Here is a 25,702-nt window from a genome sequence, read left to right as displayed (position 1 = left end):
CCATTTCTTTCAAATCATGGGTAGACTCTTTCAATTTGACATTTAATGATTCTATCTCCTCAACCAAAGTATTTGCTCGAAGCATCTCATTGGTCTTCTCGACTTCCAATTGTTTCAAGTTCTTGTTCAATTCAAGGATTTTGGTTTCAAGCTCTTGTTTCTCAAGATGTAACTTGGATTTGAAGTAAAAGTGACTGCAGCTTTTTCAGATTTCAAATTGTCAAATTCCTTTTGAAGTAGATCAAATTTAAATTGAAAATCATGTAAAATTTGGTCTTTTTCCGACAAATCTTTGTTTATTTTTGAAATCTAATTACTTTTCGTTTTCCCTTTTTGAATAGTTGTTTCACTTTTATCTATGTAAAATCCTAAGAGTTTCTTGGGTATTATGATTACCTCAATATCCTCTTCAGTAGAACCTTCAGCATCACCATCTAGCTCCTTTGACTTCTTGATTTTCGTCATAAAGCACACATTTGATGCAAGTTCATCAATTTCTTCATCAGTGAGGTGAAGCCATTTGTCATCCTCGGCCAGAGGAGCAATCCCACTTTCTTCTTGTTTTGCTAGCATGAGCTTGTATTTGTAGTATTCTGAATTCTTCTGACAAGGTTTAGTTCAATATGTGGCTATATGACCAGGAGTACCACAATTATAACACTTTTTATCCACATTTTTCTTTTCCATGACTTTCCTCTAAAAAATTTTTTGATTATCAAACTTCTTTTCACTACCAACAAACTCCTTGTTAATCTCAAACTTAGGAATACTTGCATTCTTGGCATATGAGGAAACTGAGGAAGTCCTAAGTTGATTGTTGGTGGGTTTCTTCTTGAAATTTTTTTTTTAAAGCCTTTGTGAAGTAAGCTTGTAACACCCCGCTAAAGCGGAATATACGAGATGCACAGAATAGTTATTATAGAACATGGGATATACCCAGAATAGTCAAATCAAAAGACAGAACAAATGTCTTTAAGTACCAAGTCCCAACAAGCAAAGGAAATGTCTTCACAGCTTCTGATCTTGAATGCTAGAACAATCGCCAAATGAATGAGCATAAAAGAGGAAGACTCCTATTTAGCCTAGCCTGAAAAGTATGTAAGTTCAAAAGGTCAACTACGAAGGTAGTTGGTGAGATTCACTCAAAGTACAATTTAATATATGTATTAATGATATGTAGAGTAAGAACAAGGTCATAAGATCCGTATGTTTAGCAAAAGTACTTTGTAATAGTAAGAACAGTACAAGAACAAAAAATGAACTATGACTGTATTGTCACTGCTAACCCGATTGGCCAGAACAGAACTGTAATGTAAAGATATGCTCATATTATTCAAGTATGTCAAGTAAGATCTAGATCAGAACAAGAACAAGTATTATGCATCCTCCAGAACTGCGGAGAATGAGGGTGGCCTACCCTAAACAGCGTTGTCCATAATTACCTACGGTTCAATCCCTGAACTGTGGCATATGAATTGATAGCAGTGAACAAGAACTGAACAAGTACAAGCAAGGACTAGAACATGTTAAAGAACAAGTACAGTGATATAAATGTATTTAAGGATCCTGCCCATTCAAGACTTAAATACTCTTTGTAAATAATTAAAAGTCATTTCATAAGTATCTCATAAGTTTATATAATAGTACGTAAAATAGTTCAAGAAAATATGTACAAGTACGAAATAGTTTTCATGTTTTTCAGTCCCCGATAAAAGAACTTGAACAAAATGTACGAAAGGGGGATTAGTGAACTCACAGTGATCAGGTACAAGCACAGTACGTTTATAAGCACAGAGAACAAGCACAGAGATAGATAAGTTATATCTACCAAATTCCAAGCATGTCTTGATGGAATCCTAAGTACATGTCATTGATCATAAATAAGTACGCATATTAGTTCTTGTGATTAAGTAATCATTGAGATGTCGTTGATGAACTAATGATTTGGTCCATAAAGATCCTTGAACGTTTTGACTCAAAAGAGTTTGAATGAACCTAAGTACTTGAACTGGACTCGTTCTGAACATCTTTGAACACAGACATATGTAATTATAATGATAATGAGTTGAACATGTCCTTAATAATAATTTTTAGTCTTAAGAACTTGATTTGTTTGTTCATGGAACTTGTATTTTAATAATTAAGATGATTCATAACTCTAATGTACTTGATTGAGAACTGAGCAATGATCTTAGCTAGGATTCGAGTTTGAACTGGTCTAGTAGTTATGTACAAGATCTTGTCAATTTATGTTTAAGTATGTTATGTTTTAGAACAAGGTCGTTTTAAGGTACGAGATCTTCTTAGTTCAGGATCGTCTTAGTGCTTTATGAGTGTCAAGATCGTTCTAGGGTTTCATTAGGTTCAAGGTCGTCCTAGGGTTTCTAGGACCAAGATCGTCTTAGATATCTGAACAAGATCAGGATCGTTTTAGGTGTTGAACAAAGTCAAGATCGTCCCATAGTCTGCCCAAGATCGTTTCATAGATGTACAAGTACAAGATTGTTTCATGGTTACTAGGTCAAGATCGTTCTACATGTTGGCTCAAGATCGCCCTAGGTTCCTAGGGTTCAAGGTCTTCCTAGGTTCCTAGGGTTCAGGATCGTTTCAAGTGACTAAGAACAAGAACGACGTACATGATCATTTCTAGTTCACGAACACTGATTGAGCGAAACCAATCTCAAAAGATCTATTACCCAGAAGTACATGGTTCCTAACCACAACAACGAAACAACATCACAACACAACACAAGATCCAACGAGCGAGCACCAAAGGAACAAGAGGCTGCCCTAGGACGGTCTTGGTTTCAAGATCGTCCCATCAGGACCGTCCTAGCCTCAAAACGGGTTTGAACAAGCACAAGTACACAATCGAATGTCTAGATCGATTTTCAGGACTTGGTTGGTCATTGCACAAGCACATATACACATAATAACATTATCTATTAACACCATTACTAGTTTTCAAGATCAAATATCACATGAACAAGTTGTGACTTCAAGAACAAGTTGTACCTTCACTTTCAAAATTGGGTTTTGTAGATTAAAGCATGTTATGACCCAAATTTGTTCACGCAAATGTTATTAAACACATTTAGACACAAACCCATTAACTATTAACACGATTTTCATTCAAAAATTGGACCAAATCATCAAGAACATGAACATGAAAAAGTAAACTTTTAATTTGATCAAAAACTCATCAAATGTCGTTGTTACCTGAGAAATGATTCAAGAAGTGTGTTTTGATTATCACAAGGATGCTAAAAGTACAAACGATTTTGATTAAATGTATCAAAATCAAAAGATGCTCTTGTGTGTGTTTTATGGTGGCTGAGTGTGTGTTTTAGTCAGAGAGTGGTGAGATAGAGAAGGTGAGGAGAATGGGGTCTCTCTCTCTAACTCTCTATTTATAGTTTTCTAATATTAAATGAACTTAATAAGTGCAAGGACTATTTGCGAACATTTTGAACTAGAACTTTTATGAACACGAATGTTTACGAACCGAACATTAATAATTCATCGTATTTTAATCATAAACTCGTCATATAACTCAAGATTTAAGATCAAATTGACCTTCATATAAGCACATATTTTGGTCTAAAGCACGTCAAGACCATAAATAAATTGAACTGTCTAGCCGTTCTAATGGCGAAAGTACGATTCAAATAACTTATTTAGAACATTTCTAAGACGGTTGTTACATTCTCCCCTACTTAGAGGATTTCGTCCTCGAAATTAAGAGTCTTGTCGATCAAAAAGATGAGGGTACTTTATCTTAATGAAGTCCTCGCGTTCCCAAGTGTTATTAAACCCATGTCTAGCACTCCAGCGTACACGAACTAGTGGTACTCTGCTCTGTCTAGTCTGTTTAGCATCTCTGTCAATGATCTCGATGGGCTTTTTCAGTGAACTCAAGCCCTTCGTTGATATGAACATCCTTAACAGGAATGACGGTCGCATCGTCAGCCAAGCACTTCTTTAGATTGGACACGTGAAATGTGTCATGAACATTGCCAAGTTCTAGAGGTAGTTCCAGCTTGTACGCAACTGGCCCCACACGTTTAATGATCTTATAAGGTCCGATGTACCGAGGCGCCAATTTGCCTTTCTTGCCAAAACGGGCAGTACCTTTCCATGGGGAAACTCTTAATACAACTTTATCGCCTACTTGGAACTCTAAAGGTTTACGGCGTTTGTCAGCATAGTGATGACGTACCCCTCTACCGACACGAAAGGCCTATCATAAAGGCCATGATACGAAGGGTCTTTCGCTACGAAGGCTCCCGTAGAAATTTCAGATAAGAATATATCTCCTACAAAATCGGGATTTGATCTTATCATTTCCGGATTATAGCCAGGGAAATTATATCCCTAGCCTAAGACCTAGGATACCCTAAGCAACCTACTTGTTCTACAAGATAAGCTCTCCTATAAAAGGAGGAACAAAAGACCTACAAAGGACGCTCACAATACATATACATAATACAATTAACTCGGCTGATCAGATCTAAAAGCATTATAGCTCGATCTTAATTGGCTAACAATCAAATCATAATTGATTGGCGTAAAGAGATTCACTCTACCTCTGGGGAATCGCCAACAAACAACCAAAAACACTCACCATTCCCCTTTCTAAACCTAATCTCGGTTCGGTGTACAATCATTTGGCGCCATCCGTGGGACCCGATTAATACCTAAATCCTATCGCAACAATTTTTTGTGTGCCCGCCGAAAATGGTAAAGAAAAATAAAGGCAGGCCCCTGAACTACAGGAGGTCGGCCCTGGCAGTTAACAAAGGGACCACCCTCACTGCCACCCCGGTCAAAGACTCGGAGGAAGGTTTCTACTTTCCACCGTTATGAAAGGATAAACCCTCCAACGATCCTCTCATCATTCAGGCCATGATATTCAACATCAAAGTACGGAGAGTCTACTTGTATAGCGGAAGCGAATGCGACGTAATTTTCGAACACTGCTTCCTCAAGCTCCCGGAAGCCCTAAGGGCCCGAAGGACAGACCCACGTGGCCCCTTGGTTGGTTTTTCCGGGGAACACACATGGCCGCTGGGAGAACTTGATTTGGACATAACCATCAAGGATGGAGTACTAGAAAGGACCGAAACACTGGACCTATCAATAGTACGATCCCCCTCGCCTTACAGCATCCTCTTGGGAAGAACTGCAATGCAGAAGCTGAAGATGGTTTCGTCGGTGATCCACAGACTTGTCAAATTCCAATGTAAGGATGGGATAGGTACGATCCGCTCGTCTTATGAGCAGACAAAGCAAGTCAATGACGTGAAAAGAATGGAAAAGGAAGCTGGATCCTCAAAAGGGCCTTCGAAGGAAGAAGACATTGCCAAAATTATAGTTAATCCGAAATTCCCGGATCAAACAATTTCTATAGGCGCCCAACTTTCTGACAAATGCAAGCGGAAACTCCAGAAATTATTGCAATCAAATATGGACATATTCGCATGGGAATATGCAGATATGACCGGAGTACCAAGAACCATCACATTAGAGGGCAAGCCCTTCGTGACAGAGCATCACCTAAATGAACAAAAGCACATGGAGCCAATCCATCAAAAGAGATGGAGCCTCTCCGCTGATAGGGATGAGGCCGCTAGAAAGGAAGTAGAGGAACTGTTAAAGGCGGGAATAATAAGGGAATCAGTGTACCCAGTCTGGATCGCGAACCCAGTGATGGTGAAAAAAGGAGACGGTGGGTGCCGGATGTGCATCGACTTCACTAACATAAACAAGGCATGCCCAAAAGACTTCTACCCGCTCCCGGAGATTGATTGGAAGGTGGTGTCGTTGGCAGGGCATAGGCTAAAGTGTTTCTTAGACGCATATAAAGGTAACCATCAGATACAGATGGCCGAAGAAAATGAGGATAAAACTGCATTCTATACCAGCAAAGGGACATACTGTTATCGGAAGATGTCGTTCGGTTTAAGGAACGCAGGAGCCACGTACTAAAGACTGGTTGACAGGGCCTTCGCAACCCAGATAGGGAGGAACCTTGAAGCCTTTGTGGATGATATGGTTATCAAAAGCAGAAATCAGGAAGACCTCATAGAAGAAATTCATGAAACCTTCGGGAACCTCCAAAAAATCAACATGAAGCTTAACCCTAAAAAATCCTCTTTCGGGGTGGAAGAAGGAAAATTCCTGGGGTATTACGTAAGTAACAAAGGCATTCATGCAAACCCATCAAAAGTGAATAAGCTGAAGCAGATATCAGCGCCCAAAACAATCAAGGAAGCTCAAAGCCTGAATGGCAAGCTTGTCGCCCTCAGCCGTTTCCTCCCTCACGAAGCCGACAGACAACTACCTTTCTTCAAAATATTAAAAAGATGTGTCACGAACAACGATTTCAGATGGACAGAGGAGGCCGTAAAAGCCCTAGAGCAGATAAAGGAATATATCGCCAATCTGCCGACACTTACAGCTCCCGAACCTAAGGAAACTCTTTTTGTGTACCTAGCAGCCTCCGCTGAATGTGTAAGCGCTGTGCTGATAGCCGAACGCGAAAGACAGCAAATACCGATCTATTTTGTGAGTAGAGTTTTAGAGGGAGCTGAAGTTAATTATCCGGAACTGGAAAAATTAGCCCTTGCATTGGTCCATACGGCACGAAGGTTACGAAGGTACTTTCAGGCCCATCCAATTATCGTGTTATCTGACAAACCTATAGGACTAATACTGCTAAAGGCCGAAAGTCGAGAAGAATAGCCGAATGGGCTATTGAATTAGGAGAACATGACATAGAATTTAGAGCATGACACGCAATCAAAGGGCAGGTGCTAGCAGATTTCATTAGTGAAGTACATGAAGGAAAGAATTCCATGACGCAATCCGTGTCGTTGGAAGTATTGGGGAATGTTGAAAATAATTCATGGAAGCTGTACACCGACGGAGCGGCTAGCTCCGACGGCTGTGGGGCCAGACTCATGTTAACTAGCCCAGAAGAAAAAGAATTTACCTATGCGTTAAGATTTGAGTTCGAGGTAACCAATAACGAAGCTGAGTATGAGGCATTACTAGCAGGCCTTCGCATCGTAAGAGATATGAAGATACGAAACATACAAGTGTACGTCGACTCCCAACTGGTAGCATGCCAAGTCAAAGGAGCGTACGAAGCTAAGCAAGGTACTACAAAGTTATACCTACAGAAGGTACAGGAGTTAATAGAATATTTCAGTCACTTTGAAATTGAGCATATAAGAAGAAATCAGAATAAAAAGGCAGATGCCTTGAGCAAGCTAGCTTCCCTCACGTTCGGCCACTTAGGGAAACAAGTATTGGTAGAAGTCCCGAAAGAAAGGTCGATCGAAGAAAGACAAGTGTCAGATCTCGTGGAAGAAGAAGGCACCACGTGGATGACCCCCATCTACGAGTATTTAATCAGTGGGATACTCCCAGTAGACAAGGACGGAGCCCGAAAGACAAGGGTCAAGGCCCCATAATACAAAATAATGGACAAAAAACTGTATAAGAAAGGCTTTGTAACACCTTGGCTTCGTTGCGTAGGGCCTAAGTAGGCAGAAATGATTACTCGGGAAATACACGAAGGAATTTGCAGCGCTCATTCGGGAGCGAGGTCCGTCGCAACGAAGGCCATGCGCCTCGGGTACTTCTGGCCGACTTTGCATCAAGATTCCACCGCCCTACTAAAGAACTGCGAAGCCTGCCAACTTCGTGCCAACGTGCCAAGACAACCGAAGAACGACATGATCTCAGTAACTGCAGCATGGCTATTCATGCAATGGGGACTTGACCTGGTCAGACCGCTTCCCAAGGGACAAAATAATAAGAAATTTTTGGTCGTGTCATTGATTGCTTCACCAAATGGGTGGAGGCGAAGCCACTCGCTACCACGGACGGGGACAAATGAAAAAATTCGTATGGGAACACATCATATATAGGTTCGGGATACCACATACTATAGTCTCGGACAACGGCCCCTAGTTTACGAAAGGAGTATTCCCAGAGTTTTGTAAAAACTTACAAATAAAGCAATCATTCGCGTCGGTCTATCATCCCCAGGGTAATGGACAGGTAGAAGGAAGTGACAAATAGAGAAATCATAAAAGGCATAGAAAAAAGGCTAGGACGAAATCATAAGGGATGGATAGATGAATTACCACTAGTTCTCTGGGCTAACAGAACAACGCCCAAACGGAGCAATGGGGAAACCCCGTTCAGCCTCGCCTTCGGAACAGAGGCCGTAGTACCAGCCGAATTCCAAGTTTCTACCCATAGGATGCTGAACACAGAGGGAAATTCGGAGGAGTTAAGAGTCGATCTCGACCTTTTAGTGGAACAACAAGAAATCGCGGCCATTAGAGAGGCTGCATTTAAAAAGAAAATTGAAAGATACTACAATAAAAGGGTAAACCCTACATCATTTAAAATAGGAGATTATGTACTACGGCTAAATAGCGCGAGCGAAAAGGAATACACCGGGAAGTTGGGCCTGAGATGGGAAGGCCCGTACCGGGTACAAACAGCCTTCGGGAATGGAGCATATAAATTAGAAACACTCGAAGGAGCACCGGTAGACAGGACATGGAACAGTTTGAATTTATGGATATTTCACTGTTAGATTTTCTTTCTATCCTTATAATTTCTATTTTATGAAAGCAGAAACACTGCAATTAAATAATGGACCAACAGTCTCCACATAAAAATACTAGAGACAACCATAGTCCTATAATTGTATGGCCACGTACCATATTAAAGCCCCATGAGGGACGGAAAATAAAGACTAGTCATTTTCAAATAAAAGGATCGCAACCTCATAAAGGGAAAAAGCTGACAGGGACGCCTGTACAGACGACCCTACAATTCTTATATTCATAAGAAAGTAACATACAAATACACCTCATGACTAATCAAAATGGGGTTTTACAACAAGATAATAATACGCCCCGGAGTCATGAAGATGAGTAATATCATATATATAATTACTATGGTAACTCGCCAACTTCAAGATGGACTGGTCAACTGCCTCCTTTGCCTTCAAGTACTCCGGGGACTCTTCAGAATGGGTCACAGACAGAACCCCCTTCCTTTTAGAAGCATTCACGACGTCATCAGATAATGAAACAGCTTGAGGACCGGTCGCTAGTATCTCACACACATGAGGAATTACCTTCTTCACAAATGCATCCACTTCCTCTCGCAAACACATATTTTCAAGACCAATGAATGGCTTCGGGCAAATGCTAGACAATTGGATGTTTATATTTTCAATAAGAATCTTCAAGAAGCTAAACCAAACAATGTTGAACTCGAAAGGAAGATTTCTGACTTAAATCATACTTGTTTTCTAAATGGCGTTGAGATTGAAAATTTTGAAAAACAAGTTGAGGAATTTAAAAAGAATATACTTTTCTATCAAGAGAAGTTATATAAAGTTGAACAAAACCCTCTCTTGGATTTCATTGCCTATTTTAACAAGTCAAAAATTGTAAAAGATGATCTTCTTCTCGGGTTGGGATTTGAGAATATCACACCATTGCAAAAATCCAAGGATGAAATAGAACCTTTGTATGATGAAAAATTTCTTCGACTTGGTATGGTACAACAATTTATTCGTCCATTGGATAACGAATTTGAGACTGATGAAGTTGAGAAACCAAAAGATGAATTTTTGGTTAATTATGATGCTCTAAATGCTTCTTATAAATCCAAAAAATCTTTAATTTTTAAATTGGAAGAAATAGCATCAAATTTTCAAAACCATGAGTGTAATAACACGATTTCTGCTCTAGATTCGATCTCAACAATGGTGGATGTAAGTGTGTGTGTTCTTGGTGTGTTTAGTGTGTGTATTGAGAGGGAGTATGTGTGTGTGTTTTTTAGACGGATAGAGGTGTGTGAAAATTATGAAGGTTGTTATTGAAATAGTTATATGTATATGTATATATATGATGCCTGAGGAATGAGGAGTATTTATCTTATAAGTCCTTACACATGCTAAACTTTATATTTAGCTCCTCTTCCTTAGTTATCATATATCTATGATTTAACAACAATTAAGTCCACAATCTTAATTACAATTTATCACTATTTTTGGATTTATAACATTCTTCCCCTTAGTGATATATTGTAATGGATGAAATACGTGTTATTTTGTGTTGTAGGAATGAAGTTGATGAGCCCAGTGGTAAAAGACAATTGGTATGATGAAACAAGTCTTCAAAGCTTTCTCATTGTCTTTGGAGAGCTTGAATCAATCTTGGTCTTGGACTTCTTGAAGTTAAAACATAAGGTAATTCTCAATGTTCTTAATTGAACAGAGAATAAAAAAAATGTGTCTTGAATCTTTGAAAGTTGTTGAACCAAGAATCAGAGTTGTCTTTTGAAATGCGGAAGATATAAACTTGGCGTTGGTTCTTCAATCTTAGATTCTTGAGTGAAAATTGTTTTCTTGGAATAAAGTATCAAAAACTTGTACTCTCCCCCTTGATGTATGCATAGGAACATTCTTGAACAAGTGTAAATGAACAACTTGAAGATCTTGAATGAAATCTGTTGATGAAGACTCCTTTGAAGCTTTACTTCTTGGTCTTGAATCTTTCAATCAATTTTCAACTTTTCGTAGCTTTGATCTTTGTTACATTTAACTTGAACACTTTGGAGACTAAATATTTGAATGAAATTTGGATAAATCTCTTATTAAGTGATCATGCTCCCCCTCAATTCATGAGTATAAACATTTTGGAGCATCTTTGAACATTTGTTCCATCTTGAGAAAATATCCTCTCATCATTGGTCTCATTCTTATCTTTGTAATCATCTTGATTTTCTTTTTCAAGTCAAGAACACAGTCGACTAAAATCCAGTGAAAATCTAAACTCAATTGACTGAAATTCCATTAATTGCAAGTTTTTTCATTCATCTCATACATCCTTAACTCTAAATATTCTCTCTTATCTTCATCCCTAACCTCCATACACTCACTACAGCCTTCTCACTAACTCCATGTTTGCACAAATCAAGCTCAAAATTTTTCTCTCAATCAATCATAATCTTTTTCTCCCCCTCATAATGACAAAGTTGGGAACCAATGTCATTATGCAAACATTGATTGATTAAATACTAAAAGAAATATCACAAGTTAAAACGAGATTTGCATGGAGAAATATCAAGCATCAACTCATCAACCCAAACCATTAGCCCCACCCAAAGAATCCTAAGGGTAACTTAAATGTAAGGTTGAAGTTGTTGGTACAAACGTTATAGAATGGTGTTGGTGGTTTTTGTGTTTGTGAGAAGAGAAATGGAAAAACCGGATAAGAATGATCCGTTAACATGTTCAAAAATCAAAAGGATTAATGAAATGACCGATAGAAATGTATTTCATTTTTCGGATTTTCTATGTATCTTTGAGACATGCACAAAGCAATGTTCTAACATAGTTCAGTCTGCGGCTTTTCAACCACGAAATTGCTTCAAAGAATATAAATCATGGTCAGTGTCACCAAGGCGTTCAATAACCATAATCTATTATCCTTAGAGACTTTTAGGTAATAACCGAGGTCACTATTAGACTTCTCGTTCACTCGATAATCACATAAATGCAATTATGAGACCTACGTTCAATGTTGGAAAAGATGTTAGCATTGGTAGGATTTCCATTTGATCATCGTAGAATATCAATTAAGATATTACTACAAATGTTCCGGCTATATCACATAGATAAGCAATAATATCACAAAGATATGACTCGAATGTGTCTTAAGAAGATGAGACAACTAGGGAGTACACAAAGGTGTTCAATCCTTTGCTTCTCATATCAACAATTGAGAGTTTTTGAAAGAAAAAAAAAACAATTTGTTTAACAATGGAGAGTAACAAAATCTTTTGACGGGAAAAATAATTTGTGCCCAGGGTTTTCAAAAGAAATTATGAAAGCCTCTTTTTGTAAATAAATAAAATAATGAAGCACGGGTTATACACGGAATATGTATAAGCCACTTTGAAATAAATAAATCATTAAAGCACAGGTTACATATATAGTATATGTAAACCACTAAGATATAAATAAAATTATGAAACCCGGGTTACATACATAGTATATGTAAGCCACTAGAAAAAGAAAAAAAAAATAAAGAAAATCTTTTTGTTATTTTTCAAAATTTTACATTTTTGTATTTGATTTTTTTTTTTTTTTTTTCAAATTTTATATTTTGTTTTTCAAGAATGTATCAAAAACAAAATAAGTTAAGTTTCAAGATTTAACATGCCAAGCTTGGAGATAAGAAAATTAAACCTCTTTTCGTCTAATGGTTTGGTGAACAAATCTGCAAGCTGATAGTCAGTGCCCACAAAGTAGAGCTCGATATCACCTTTCTCAATATGATCTTTGAGAAAATGATATCGCACATCAATAAGTTTTGATCGAGAGTGGTTTACTGAGTTGACTACAATAGCAATGGCACTTTGAGAGTCACAATAGATTGGGATATGATCATATTTCAGACCATAATCAGTTAGTTGCGCCTTCATCCATAACACTTGAGCACAACAATTAGCCGCAGTCACATATTCAGCTTCAGCTGTTGATAGTGACACTCAATTCTGTTTCTTGGAAGACCAACTCACAGTTTTATCACCTAAAAATTGTAAATTACCAGAAGTGCTCTTGCGATCAAGCTTACAACCTGCATGATCTGCATCTGAATAGGCAGTTAGATTGAATCCAGTATCCCTTGGATACCAGAGACCTAAATTGGGTGTACCCTTCAGATTACGAAATATTCGTTTCATAGCTTGAAAATGTAAATCAGTTGGAGCAGCTTGATACCTAGCACACATACATGTTAGAAATCCAAAAATAGTGATAAATTGTAATTTAAATTAGTGGACTTAGTTGTTGTTAAGACATGGTGAAATGATTTCTAAGGATGAGGGACTAGGAGTGTTAATTAGCTTAATTGTAGATTTAGACTATAAATACCCTCAACTCCTTAGAAATCATAGACTTTGATCCATTTTTACATACAACTTAATCCAGATCGTTTCTCTCTCTCTCTCTCTCTCTAGAAAATCACACACACTAAACACACCAAGAACACACACACTTGAACCGCCATTGTTGAGATCAAATCAAGAGAAGAAATCGTGTTATTACATTTGGTATCAGAGCATAAAATCACTTTGATATCGATCCATAACTGATTTTGATCTCAATTTTTATCCAATTTCATATTAAAAACCGTTTTTCATACTGTCACTGTTTAATCATTTTTCACCAGAAAAATCACTTAAAATCATCGTTTTTTGTTCACCATTAGATTCCTGATAGTTTTAAACATAATCCTGTTAAGTTTCAAGTTCCAATTCGATCTAGAACTCAAAATTGAATTTTGACCAAGATTGTTTCAGTGTTTGTTGACTGTTGAGTTGTTGTGGTTGATTGTTTGAAGTTGTTGTGATTGGAATCACACACTTCCTGGGTAATCGATCATTATTGATTGGTTTTGCTCAAATTAATTCCTTCCAATTCAAAACAAAATTCTGTCAAAATTTCTCAAAAATACTTAGAAAATTTCTCAAAATTTTCCAGTCTCCCAAGACGATCTAAATCAAGACCGTTTCATTTTCTTCTTCAAAATTCCAAAACGATTTTCCACAAGATCGTTTCATTTTCATTTCTTTCAGTTTCAAATTTCAATTTTCAATCACTTTTGTAAGTCCCTTTTCCACCGGATCTAACAAGATTAAGTATCTAATGTATAAGTGCGGAAAATCTTATACAAAAGCAATCAACAACAATATATCAACACGAACACGAATATGAATAAACTGGAACCGTATATTACTTCAGTAAATGCAATTACAAGTAAATACCAAGTTCCTAAGTGCAAGAGTATGAATGAAAACAAAAGCTAGAAGATTAACCTTAAACATAAGGTTAATCTCTATTTATACTAAACATAATGGACTTTAACGGACCTATAACTAGATGGGCCTTCACCTTGACTAGACCTTGACCTCGACCTGGTCAAAGGTCGAGCTCAACCTGGTCAAAGGTCGAGTTTGACTTGGTCAACAGTCAAGGTTGACTTTATTAAACATATAATTAATATTCGACTTTACATAAACAAAAGATTCAAACTACATTTCACGAATGCTGTTGTCACTAAGAAATGCACCAACAGACTCCCCCTTGACATCAGCATCTTGAAATCTTCAGCAGTCTTCAAAATCTTTAGAATCTTCAGCAGCTGCGATATTCCAATCTTCAAACAATCTTGGCATAAGACTTGTCTTTTAACAACTGCTTCACCATTAGTTCATACTGTTGAACTAATCTAAGACTTCAACCCATAGTCTTCATTCTTTCCTTCCTTAACATCACAAGATCTTCCTTACACAGATTGGCTAGATGATATGGTTCATAGATTCTGAGAAGCTCATTTGAATCACCATCTTCAACCACAGCTTCAAAAGATTTTATGTCCATCCTCCAGGATTTCATTTTTAAAAAAATATTCGGCTCAAACTTCTTCATTGGAACTTCTTTTAAGCATTGAATTTCGTTAAAAACGATTCTACCTTTCGGCTTCTTAGTAACAGGGTCGACTTCATTCGGTTTAATCAATAGTTGACCCTTCTGAGGACGAAAATTCTTAAAATAACTAGTACTTACTTCATATTTCATCAGATCAACAAAATGATCAGCATGTGGACTTTTACCATAATTAAAGAAAGGAGCCTTTGCAACATCAACAAAATCCCTTTATGGTAGAGTACTCAATGCTATCTTACTTGATCTGAAATACATTACCCCAGAAGTTCTTTTCACAGCAAACGCATATATTTCATTATCCCAAAAGAAACTCAATATACGTCCACCAGTGTTCGGTAAAGAAGAATCTTTAAACTTGCTTATATAAAGAATCTTAGAAACTTTCTTAATCTTCTTTTCACAACATTCTTCTTCTCCATCAGAAATCCCTTCACGAAAAACTTTCTTTCGTGCTTTTCTACTCAGAGAATCCTCAGTTGTCTTTATCGATTTAGACTTTTGATAGACAACTTGAACAACATCAGCATTAGCATCTTCAGTACCAACAATCTCATCATTAGAAATGATTTGATCTAAGTCCACTTCCTTATCAACAGGAAGATCTTTAGATACATTTTCACTTCTTACTGCTTTGGAAGTGTCAACCTCAACATCAAGAATAACAACATGAGATTTTCCAGAGCTCCTTTTGCTTCCAGATGCATCAGACTCCCTGAGTGGTAGGAACACCTTGAGCATTAGATGTCAAGCACTTTGGCATCTCACCACCTCTAGATTCATTAGGATCATCATCTTTATCATTCAGCCGTACATTACCAGAAGAACTCCCAACCTTACAAGCATCAGAAGGAATCACTACTCTCCCCCTAGATGCCAAAGTCGCGAGGCGATCTTCAAAATATCTGATCCAGCTAGAAACCTTATCAAGAGTATCCCAATGATTGTTGATCAATTTTTGATGAGCTACAAGTGTGTCATTCAATTTACCCAGCAACGTCTTCGCCTTTGTAACTCTATCGTCCATAGAATTCTGAAGATTATCAGCTTTATGAAGAAGTTGTGCCCAATTCTTATCAGAAGCCCCCGACAATGTACTCAGATCTGCAATAGTCGAGGACAATCCATTAACAAGAGTTTGCATATCACCAATCGTCCTTTCATGTCTATCTTGTTGTTTCTCCATTGCCTCAGCAAGTTTACGAATTTGATCATCAGAATGTTCTTTCAAAGCAGCATTGGTAGATTCACCAACAGCCAGTTGCTTAAGCACCACTCCATAATCATGTTCGAGCTTAGTAAGACGATCATTTTCAGATGACAAAGCAGCAACAAGTAGACCTTGATCGTTAATAACCTTATCCTGATCAACAACTTTCTTCATCATATTATCCATCATCTTCTCCAAACGAAGAATCCGCTGAGAAGCATCCATCTCAGACACATGAGGCATAGAAGAAGTTTGCGGAGGTGAAGAATATGTACCTATCTCAGTAAACGGCACAGAAATAACGACAGTAGATTCCACAGCATCAGAAGAAGCAACTGTAGGAGTAAAAATGGGAGCAGAAACATCTGTAGCAGGGATCTCGGAAGACGTAACACCAACAGAAGTCACAGAAGCACAAGAAACAACCGGTGTATCAGTGACAACCGCACCAGGTTTACGAAAAACACCTTGTTTCCGACGTTTCCGAGGAACCAACTTAGCTTTACCTTTCTCAGAAGTCTGCTCAGCCAAAGCAAGTTCATCAGATCCTGGCTCATAATCTTCATCTTCTTCTTCAGAATCCTTGTGTTTACGCTTTCCTACTGGCGACACCGAATCACCCCCCCCCCCCATATACATACTCCGAAGGCGTGCCATCATCAGTAGAAAGAGAAGTAGAAACTGAATATGGAACTATACCATGACGACCATCAGACAGTCCAAAGCTAGTAGAAGGTCCAACAGAAGAATCAAGTCCAGCAGTAGAAAAATCAAGGTCGAGCTCCAATATACTGAGGCTAGGTCGAGCTCCAATATACTAAGACTAGGTCGAGCCCCATAGGTCGAGCTCGAGCAGGTCGATCTTAGAGAACAAAAACCCTAAACATGGTCGAGCTCCACTTAACCAAGAATAAAACGCAAACCCTAAATAAGAGGTTGAGTGAAGTCGAGCTCGAGTGAAACAGCAGGTCGAGCTAGGGTTTGTTAAACACAACACTATTCATCATCTTCAACCTCAAGATCACACGCAAAGCAAAAACACACCAACAAAAAATTCAAATGTTAGAGTACTTACTTGATGGTGGATCGAAAACAAAACAAGAACAAGGCAATCTTAAATCGAATCTAACCCAAATCTGTGTGAAACAAACCCGATCCAAGCAAGTTCAACCCCAACAATCCTTCAATCTCTAATTGTTTTGTGTAATGTGTGTTATGTGTGTATTCGTGCGAATGAGTATGTGAGGTCGAGCTCCAGGAAAAAGAAAAATATGTAGTCTCTTTGCGTGTTGGTGATGTTAAGTGTGTGTGTATGTGTGTTCGACTGTGTGTGTGGGAGAGGTTGAGGTCGAGAGAAAAAACAACGAGGGAGAGGACGGTAAAGGTGAAATTGAAGGGTTTGAAGATTTAAAGGGGTTTTAAGGTTTATAATATGGAAACTAACATCAAGTCGACCCATTTAGGTCAGTCAAAACCCGTTCAAGCCCATTCAAAAGTGTGTGTGTGTGTGTGAGGTCGAGTGTGTGTGTATAGAGGTGTGTGTGATCGAGGGTGTGTGTGTGTGTGTTCGAGCTCCAGGATAAGAGAAGAAGAAATTAGGTCGAGCTCAAGTGTGTGTGTGTGTGTGTGTGTGTTCGTGTGTGTGCTTATGTGTGAACGAAGGTGTGTGTGTGTGTGATGTCGAGCTCGTGTGTGTGTGTGTACGTTAGGTCGAGCTCGAAGAAGAAGGAGGAATGAGAGGTAAGGGTGAAGAGGTTTAGGTTTATTTTTTTTAAAAATGTTTAAGGTAACTTAGGTTAAATTGGCCCAACTAGGTAAAACCGGCCCATTCAAGCCCAAAAGTAGTCCAACCCTAGGCCAAGGTCGAGCTCGAGTCACTCGAGCTCCTAACCAACCCGTGACACCAAAATTTCTTTCATATGCAAGAACCCATTTAACTTTAAAAATTAAATCAAGATTAACCCATATAGTTATTTGTTAGACAAGTAAATTTCAAAACTAAAAAGTTTAAGGAAAAACCTTTTAAAATGACTAATTTCAAAACTAATTAAAAAGTTTAATTAAAAACCGTTTAATCTGACAAGTTTTTCAGAAATTAAAAAAAAAATACTAATTTCAAAACTAATTAAAAAGTTTAATTAAAAACCTTTTAACTTGAAAAGTCTTTCAGAAATTTAATTTTTCTTGTCAAACCTTTAAAAAGACTTTAAAATAATCTAATGAAAGATTATTTAGACAAAATCAGTCTTTCAACACAGATATAATATATCTTACCCTTTGCTTAACACAGAATGATGTTCATCCATAACGATCTTTCACAGCATAAGAAACACCAATATACTTATTATTAATTAACGATAAATAAATAAACAAACAAGAACAAACAAACAACTTTTCGTGAGAGTCACTACGAAAACAATCAGATTAACACTTTAAGCCAAGTTTGCATAGAGAATACAATTCTCTTTGTTATTATTAGTATGACCAATAATCCAAGACGATTACCAATATGTTTATCCACTTAAACACTCGACACTTCCAGCTCCCACGGACACTTTCGATATACCCGGGCCAAGGATCTACCCATGTAACCAAGGTAACTTACTAATGACCAAATTATTATTTGTGTACTCGTGTGTCCCACAACCAGATATACCCTTACAATCTAGGGATGACTTCGAATTTCCATATTAAAAGAATATATGAGTATTACATCCTTGCAACAGAAGACATCCTTAATAATTAAAGTAAGTACTTTAATTAAGGTCAGAGTAGTACACCAACTTAGTCAAGCGCTGAAGCAGCGCTGGTTGCCAAAGACAGAGGTGAACAGGTCGAGGCATCACACCCCGCAGAGAGACATAACTTTGACAGTGCTCCTTTAGTGAAACCCAACACTGCTCCAGAAGGATTGCACGAATGCTCACACATCACTACTCCTTCATAGATGTAAAAGCACGAGCCCTGAGAGAGAGCATAGGCGAGTACACCCCCGGATGGCCCAGATACTCATAGATGTCAAATGCAGTCTCACTTAATGAGCTGGCATTCTAGGCCATATATCTAGCATGTTCCCCACAAGTACATTGGTAAATTCGAACGATATTAATTGAGTGGAAAACTTGGTGCTTTGTGCCTACTGATACATCATATAATTAAGTCATTGGTCAAATCAACTTAAAATTTTAATATTAAGGTGCAAACCAGCCGCTAATATTTCGTCATCTTGTTTTCACAAACAGTAGTAACCCCGTATTATTTTTTTGTATATTAATTTATTTTTTTATATATATATATATTTTTTTAAAATGTATGACTGAAAGTAAAAGAACATAAAAGTAAAGAACATGAAACTAAGACACATACAATACATGTTTCTTATGCAAGATTCGTTACTCGGGATTCCTCATTCCGTTTGCTTGAAGCAAAAAGTCAAAACGTGACCTGTCAAACGCCTTAGTGAAAAGATCAGCATAGCTGTTATCTAAATGTACTTTAACCATATGAATCAAACGTTTTTCAGCACAATCACGAATAAAATGGTGTCTGATTTCAATATGTTTAGTCTTACTATGCTTAACCGGGTTATTAGTGATGGAGATTGTGGATTCATTATCAACCATAATAGGAGTGTTAGTGAAATTCAAACCGTAGTCCCGCAACTGCTGTTGAATCCAGAGAACCTGAGAACAACAATTGCCAGCAGCAACATATTTAGCTTCACACGTCGAATTAGCAATAGACGTTTGCTTCTTGCACTGCCAGGACACGATCCTTCCTTCTAAAAATTGACAACCTCCAGAAGTAGACTTTCTCGTCAGATTACAGCCTCCATAGTTAGCATCAGAATAAGCTACAAAATCCAAATCACCCTCCGAAGGATACCAAATGCCCAGTTTTGGTTGTCCTTTGAAGTATCGAAAGATACGCTTAACCGCTGATAGGTGTGATGCTCGTGGATCAGCCTGAAATCGAGAACAAATACAAACAACAAACATAATGTCAGGGCGAGAAGCTGTTAGATACATAAGAGAACCTATCATTGCTCTATAAAGAGTGGGATCAACAGGCTCATCACTATCCACAACAACTCCAAGTTGATGATTGACCGGTATAGGAGTAGCAATTGATTTTGCATCAGTCATCTTGAACCTTTCTAAGATATCATTCACATACTTAGACTGATGGATAAAAATGCCATCCTTTTTCTGATCAACTTGCAATCCCAAGAAGAAACTTAATTCCCCCATTGCACTCATCTCAAACTCACTTTTCATTACCTTTTCAAAATCTTTGCACATGCTTACATCAGATGAACCAAAGATGATATCATCGACATATACTTGAACTAACAGAAAATCCTTATTCTTCCACTTAATGAATAAGGTGCTATCAATCTGTCCTTTTTCAAAACCATTTTCCAGAAGGTGTTTTGACAGCTTTTCATACGAAGCCCTAGGCGCCTGATGCAATCCATACAAAGCCTTATCTAATCGATAAATCCTATCCGGATATTCTGGATCAGCAAACCCTGGCGGTGGATCTACATACACTTGTTCTTGGACTTCACCATAAAGAAAAGTACTCTTTACGTCAAGTTGAAAAACCTTGAAGCCCTTATTCGATGCAAAAGCTAAAAACAGACGAATAACCCCCTTTCCCAGTAATGCTTCCACCGTTTTCTCCGGCAAATTTCACATGACCACCCTTAACTGTTACAAATTTACACAATAACCCCCTTTCCCCTGTCATGTGCCGAGAACATCCACTATCTACATACCACTTACTGATAGCCTTCCTTAGTTGTTCCTGCACATTCAAACAAAGGATCACTTCTTATTGGTGACCCAAGCCACTACGGTCTTGGGTCTTCCATCCTCCATTACAATAATCTCCCTCAGTTCCCCATCATATTGACTCGGAACAGAAGATCTTGTAACAGAATGCGTATTCGATCCGGAAGGCCTCCAAACTGAAGGATTTACTGGCCTTCGCAAAGGTGGACCGGTATCTATACACAATTCAGGGACATAATTAGTAGAAGTTCTTAAGTCACTAAGTTGACTTCTAATTTGATGAGGCAAAGGGGCACTTGTCACATAATGATGTACGGGAGGTCGATTCTGAACCATTGTTGGAGGACGAACTTGTTGAGAAGTTCTCCCCCTTAACGATGTTATAGATCTGCTTGTGCTAGGTCCAACTGACACATTACCCTTAATAGAAACTTGCGGCTGATTTTTAATAGTGACTCCATGATTCAAAATTTTACCCAAACCATTAGTGAACCCATCAATTTTCTTTTTGGATTCAACTTTCGCAGAGTGTGAAACATTCACAGATTGGTCTGGTGGGTCACTATTTTTCTTGTAAAGACAAATACTTGCAACATGTCCTTTCTCACGACACTTAAAACAAATCATTTGCTCAACTGGTTTCTTTTGAATAATCTTTGGCTCATCAGTTGAGTCAGACGATGAAGAGTTCGACGTCTCAAGATTTTTAATGTGTATAAGTTTGTTACAACTTTCATCAAAATGTACCTTTCTAGGTAACTTTGACGGCAGAGTTAAGTACAAAACATCATTTTCTTCAACACACCATACCTTATCAATTTTGTCAGGATTAAAACTATCCAAACTGAATTCTTTTTCCGTAAACACTTGAGACTTTCCTTTTAAAGTAAAAACTGTTATCACTTTAGGTTATTCTAAATTTGAAAACGAACTCTTCATAGTCTCATGAATCTCACTTGGAATTGAGTGAGATTTAACCAGCTTGTCATCTTCATTTGACTTATCACTTATTGGATTTGTCTCTCCCAGAACCACTGTTGTTGACTCATCAGACTTAACTTCCTCAGAAGTCAGAACCTCAGGAAGTTTAGTAGGTCTAACTATCTTAGAAAACTCATCAGGCTTAACTGGATTCAACTCAATTTCATCAGTTTTGAGAAAAGAATAAATGTCATTAAAAGGAGGTTCCACTTCACCATAACCCAACCCATTCTTCCCCTTTTTGTTAAGTAATGGTTCAAAAGCATCTATCCTCTTTTGTTTCAAATGAAGATCATCTATTTTAAGTTTTAAAGCAGTAATTTGAGCATTCGCCTCAACTAATTCCTTTTGAGCTGTGCTCAATTCTTTAACTTTGTTTTCAAAAGTTGTTGTAGCCAGATCAATGATTTGACCCTGCTCACAAACTTTAGCTTTCAAAACAATACGATCTTTTTCATCTTCTTTCATTTTCGACTTTAAATCTTTATTTCTTTCTCGAAAAATAGAGTTTTCTTCTTGTAAATTATGAATAGCTTGCATTCCCAAAGCATATTCATCATTGAGTCTTGTCAAGCCCTCATTTCTTTTAGACAAATTAACATACATGGCACAGATATCAACAATAAAGTTAAAGTTGAAAGATACCTTTTGGTCTTCTGGAGCAGAAACTCGAGCCATATAGCCAATGGCTTCTTCAATTTTTAATCCTTCAGCAATATTGAGCTTAAAGACTTCTCCTCTACCATTCTTTTCACTAGTACTTCCAATAACTTTATTTTCAGGAGAGGATTCTGACTCTGGCGACTTAGGTGCCTCTTCTTCAGCTGATGTCACATGATCAACAATCTCGGCCATAAAAGCGTTGGCTGAGTTTCCCGACTCATCTACGAAAGTACTTCAATCAAATTTCTCAGCCGTTTCTTGCGCAACCAAAGCTTTAGATCCAGTAGAGGACCCAGAATTTTGATTTCCAGTTATTTGATTTGGTTTGGAGAAACTAGTGGTTGCCTCTTGTTTCGGTCGATGACATTCTCTAGCAAAGTAACCGAATCCATTGCAATTATAGCATTTAACCTTAGTTTTGTCAAACTTTACCTTTCCATTTGTCAAGTCTCCTCCAGTACGCCCCATAAATCTTCTAGCTCTACGAGCAACCATTGCTAATTGCCATTTGAGATCCATTTCTTCAAGATCATCCGGATCCAATTGCTCATACTCTAGATCAGCCAATTCCGGGTCTATCAGTTTCGTGAAACCAATGCCTCGTAGGATGTCATAAAAGCCGCCAATAAACTAACATGACTTTCAGCGGATTTGACACTTAGAGGCATAGACTTTAGAGTCCTTTAAGAACTGCCGACTAAATCTGATGAACCGTGATTTTTCTCTGCCGTAGCAGTGACAAAGCAATAACTATTCTCATCTCCCAACATCTCAGATTGCTCAGCAGAATTGGAAAAGAAGGCACTTGCTCTTGACCCAGATGGTTCAACCGTATTTGGCTTCTTTGCTCGATAAATCTCCGGATTTTGTGTGACATCAGTTTGGGTTTCACGTTTCTTAATATTCAAATCAAACCCCCTCAAATGCGCTATCACCGTATCGAGACTCATTTGAGCATATGTAGGATCACGTTTGATCAAAACCAAATAAAAATCCCACTGTGATGGTAGGGCATCCAGAAATTTCTCATTCTTTTTAGAGTTCGTTAGAGTCACTGTATGATTTCTCATCTCCTTCATGAGATGGTAATATCTATTTACCAACTCATCAAGTGTCTCATTCTTCATTGCTTTGAAAACTAAGTGCTGAGCTTTCAGAATTTCTTGTTTTCCCTTCTTCACTACGTCATCTCCTTCATACCTATTAGCCAAGGCATCCCATAGTTCCTTTGACGTAGAGTATGATTCTTGCTCAAAGGTGTGTAGAATATCCTCTAGCAGACACATAGTAATACAACCATATGCCTTGTGTTCGGCCTCGAACATCCTTTTGTCATCATCCGAAAGAGCAGTCCATTTAGCCTTTTCTTTAACATCTGCAAAACTTACAGTTTCTTGATTGAAGCCATCCTTAATGCGGATAAGCATTCGAACATCCGTCCATCTTAAATAGTTCTCAAATCGAGTTTTCCAAGATGGATATTCCTCAATCCTTAACAGTTTCGGAGGAGATGTGGATTTACCCACAATATGTTCCATCTCCATTAAACGACTCAACAACTTTTGATCCATATTAGAGATTAATGAACCTAAAATTGCTCAAGTTTTCATATCCAAATATTGAATTACAGATATTGAACCAAAACTTCCAAGAAAGTTTTCAAGTTCAAAAATCAAACAATTTCAGACCAAAAGTTAAGCAAGATTACAAGTTCAAAAGATCGTATTCAAGAACCAAAGATTATCCAAGCTTACAAGTTCAAAAACTTGATTAACAGAAACCAAACTTAAACTCAAGAGAGTCACAAGTTCAATATTCAAACAAGTTTCAAACCAAAACCTAAACAAAATTTCAAGTTCTTAAACAAAAAACAATGAGTAAAAGATAAGAATCCAAACTTGATTACGATTACAAGTCCAAAACTTGTACAACCGAAATCAAACTTAAACTCAATAGAGTTATGTGTTCAAACTTCAGCCAATTCCAGACTTAAAAGTAAGCAAGTTGCAAATTCTCGAAAAGGGGTTTTTTTTTAAACAAGAGAGACGAGTTTATATAGGCTCACCCTTTCAAAACTACCAAAAATCAGAAGATGGGATCGAATAAAGTTGGTCAAGGTCGAGCTTAGCTTGAACGAGGTCGAGCTAGTATGGTCGAGCTCGAGCTAGGAGCCTGATCGAGGTCGAGGTCGAACTAAAGAGGAGGTCGAGCTAGGCTGGAGGTCGAGCTAAGCTTGAGGTTGAGGTCGAGCTTGGGAGGTCGAGGTCGAGCTTGGGAGGTCTAGCTAGTGTTTGGACGAGCTAGGGTTATGTCGAGGTCGAGCTTGGAGAGCAAGTCGAGGTCGAGCTTGGAGAGAGGTCGAGCTCCACCTGGTCGAGCTTGGCTTGTTCTTGATCGACTGGAGCGTATGAAGCTTTTCTTCACCAACAACCTTGAAGAATCGAATCTAAACACCTTAATAGTTGTTGAAACCTTAATCCCGAACCAAAAGAATATCTCCGTTGGCTCTGATACCACTTGTAAGTCCCTTTTCCACCGGATCTAACAAGATTAAGTATCTAATGTATAAGTGCGGAAAATCTTAAACAAAAGCAATCAACAACAATATATCAGCACGAACACGAATATGAATAAACTGGAACCGTATATTACTTCAGTAAATGCAATTACAAGTAAATACCAAGTTCCTAAATGCAAGAGTATGAATGAAAACAAAAGCTAGAAGATTAACCTTAAACATAAGGTTAATCTCTATTTATACTAAACATAATGGACTTTAACGGACCTATAACTAGATGGGCCTTCACCTTGACTTGACCTTGACCTCGACCTGGTCAAAGGTTGAGCTCAACCTGGTCAAAGGTCGAGTTTGACTTGGTCAACAGTCAAGGTTGATTTTATTAAACATATAATTAATATTTGACTTTACATAAACAAAAGATTCAAACTACATTTCACGAATGTTGTTGTCACTAGGAAATGCACCAACAACTTTCATTCAGTTTCAGTTTCCAATTCCAAAAGACAAAATCATCATTCAATTTCACTTTTTATTCCATACTTAATCAAATTTCATCCAAGGTTCTTCAAGACGATCTTACTTGAATCGTCTCATTCTTTTAAAAAAGAAAAAAACTAAGACAATCTGTTTCAAACTCGTCTTACTACTTTCTTCTTCTAGGACGATCTTCCAAAACGATTTTATCCTAGGACGATCTTCTCCAAGATCGTTTCAAATTCTGATATTTTCAACTTTCATTCTAATTCAACGTCCAAATCAAATCTCTTTCAAATGGCTTCTCGTGAAGCTTTGGCATTAGGTTCTGACACAAGACCTCCAGTTCTCTACCGTGGTTCTTATGGACTATGGAAGAAAAGATTCATGGATTATGTGGAATGTCAACCAAATGGTCACCTTCTCAAAGATTCCATCCTTAATGGACTTGCAGTTCATCACCATCCTACCACTGGTGCAATACTCACTCTTGATCTTTTGAATGC

At 37.8% G+C, this 25,702-nt stretch overlaps 1 protein-coding gene across 1 annotated transcript; it reads left to right on the top strand.

The window, feature by feature from the left end:
• The first annotated feature begins 6,857 nt into the window (after nucleotides 1-6,857).
• On the top strand, nucleotides 6,858-7,478 carry LOC122591504. Its single transcript, XM_043763771.1, has one exon. It carries the CDS (start codon nucleotides 6,858-6,860, stop codon nucleotides 7,476-7,478), a length of 621 nt encoding a protein of 206 aa, XP_043619706.1.
• The last annotated feature ends 18,224 nt before the right edge of the window (nucleotides 7,479-25,702 follow it).

This window comes from Erigeron canadensis, chromosome 3 (genome assembly GCF_010389155.1).
Source record: "Erigeron canadensis isolate Cc75 chromosome 3, C_canadensis_v1, whole genome shotgun sequence".
Taxonomy (NCBI): domain Eukaryota; kingdom Viridiplantae; phylum Streptophyta; class Magnoliopsida; order Asterales; family Asteraceae; genus Erigeron; species Erigeron canadensis.
The sequence above is the reverse complement of the archived record's forward strand: the minus strand, read 5'-3'. Positions and strand labels throughout refer to the sequence as shown.

Coding starts and splice junctions, on each gene's coding strand:
- LOC122591504 (XM_043763771.1), top strand. CDS start 6,858: ATGACGCAATCCGTGTCGTTGGAAGTATTGGGGAATGTTGAAAATAAT.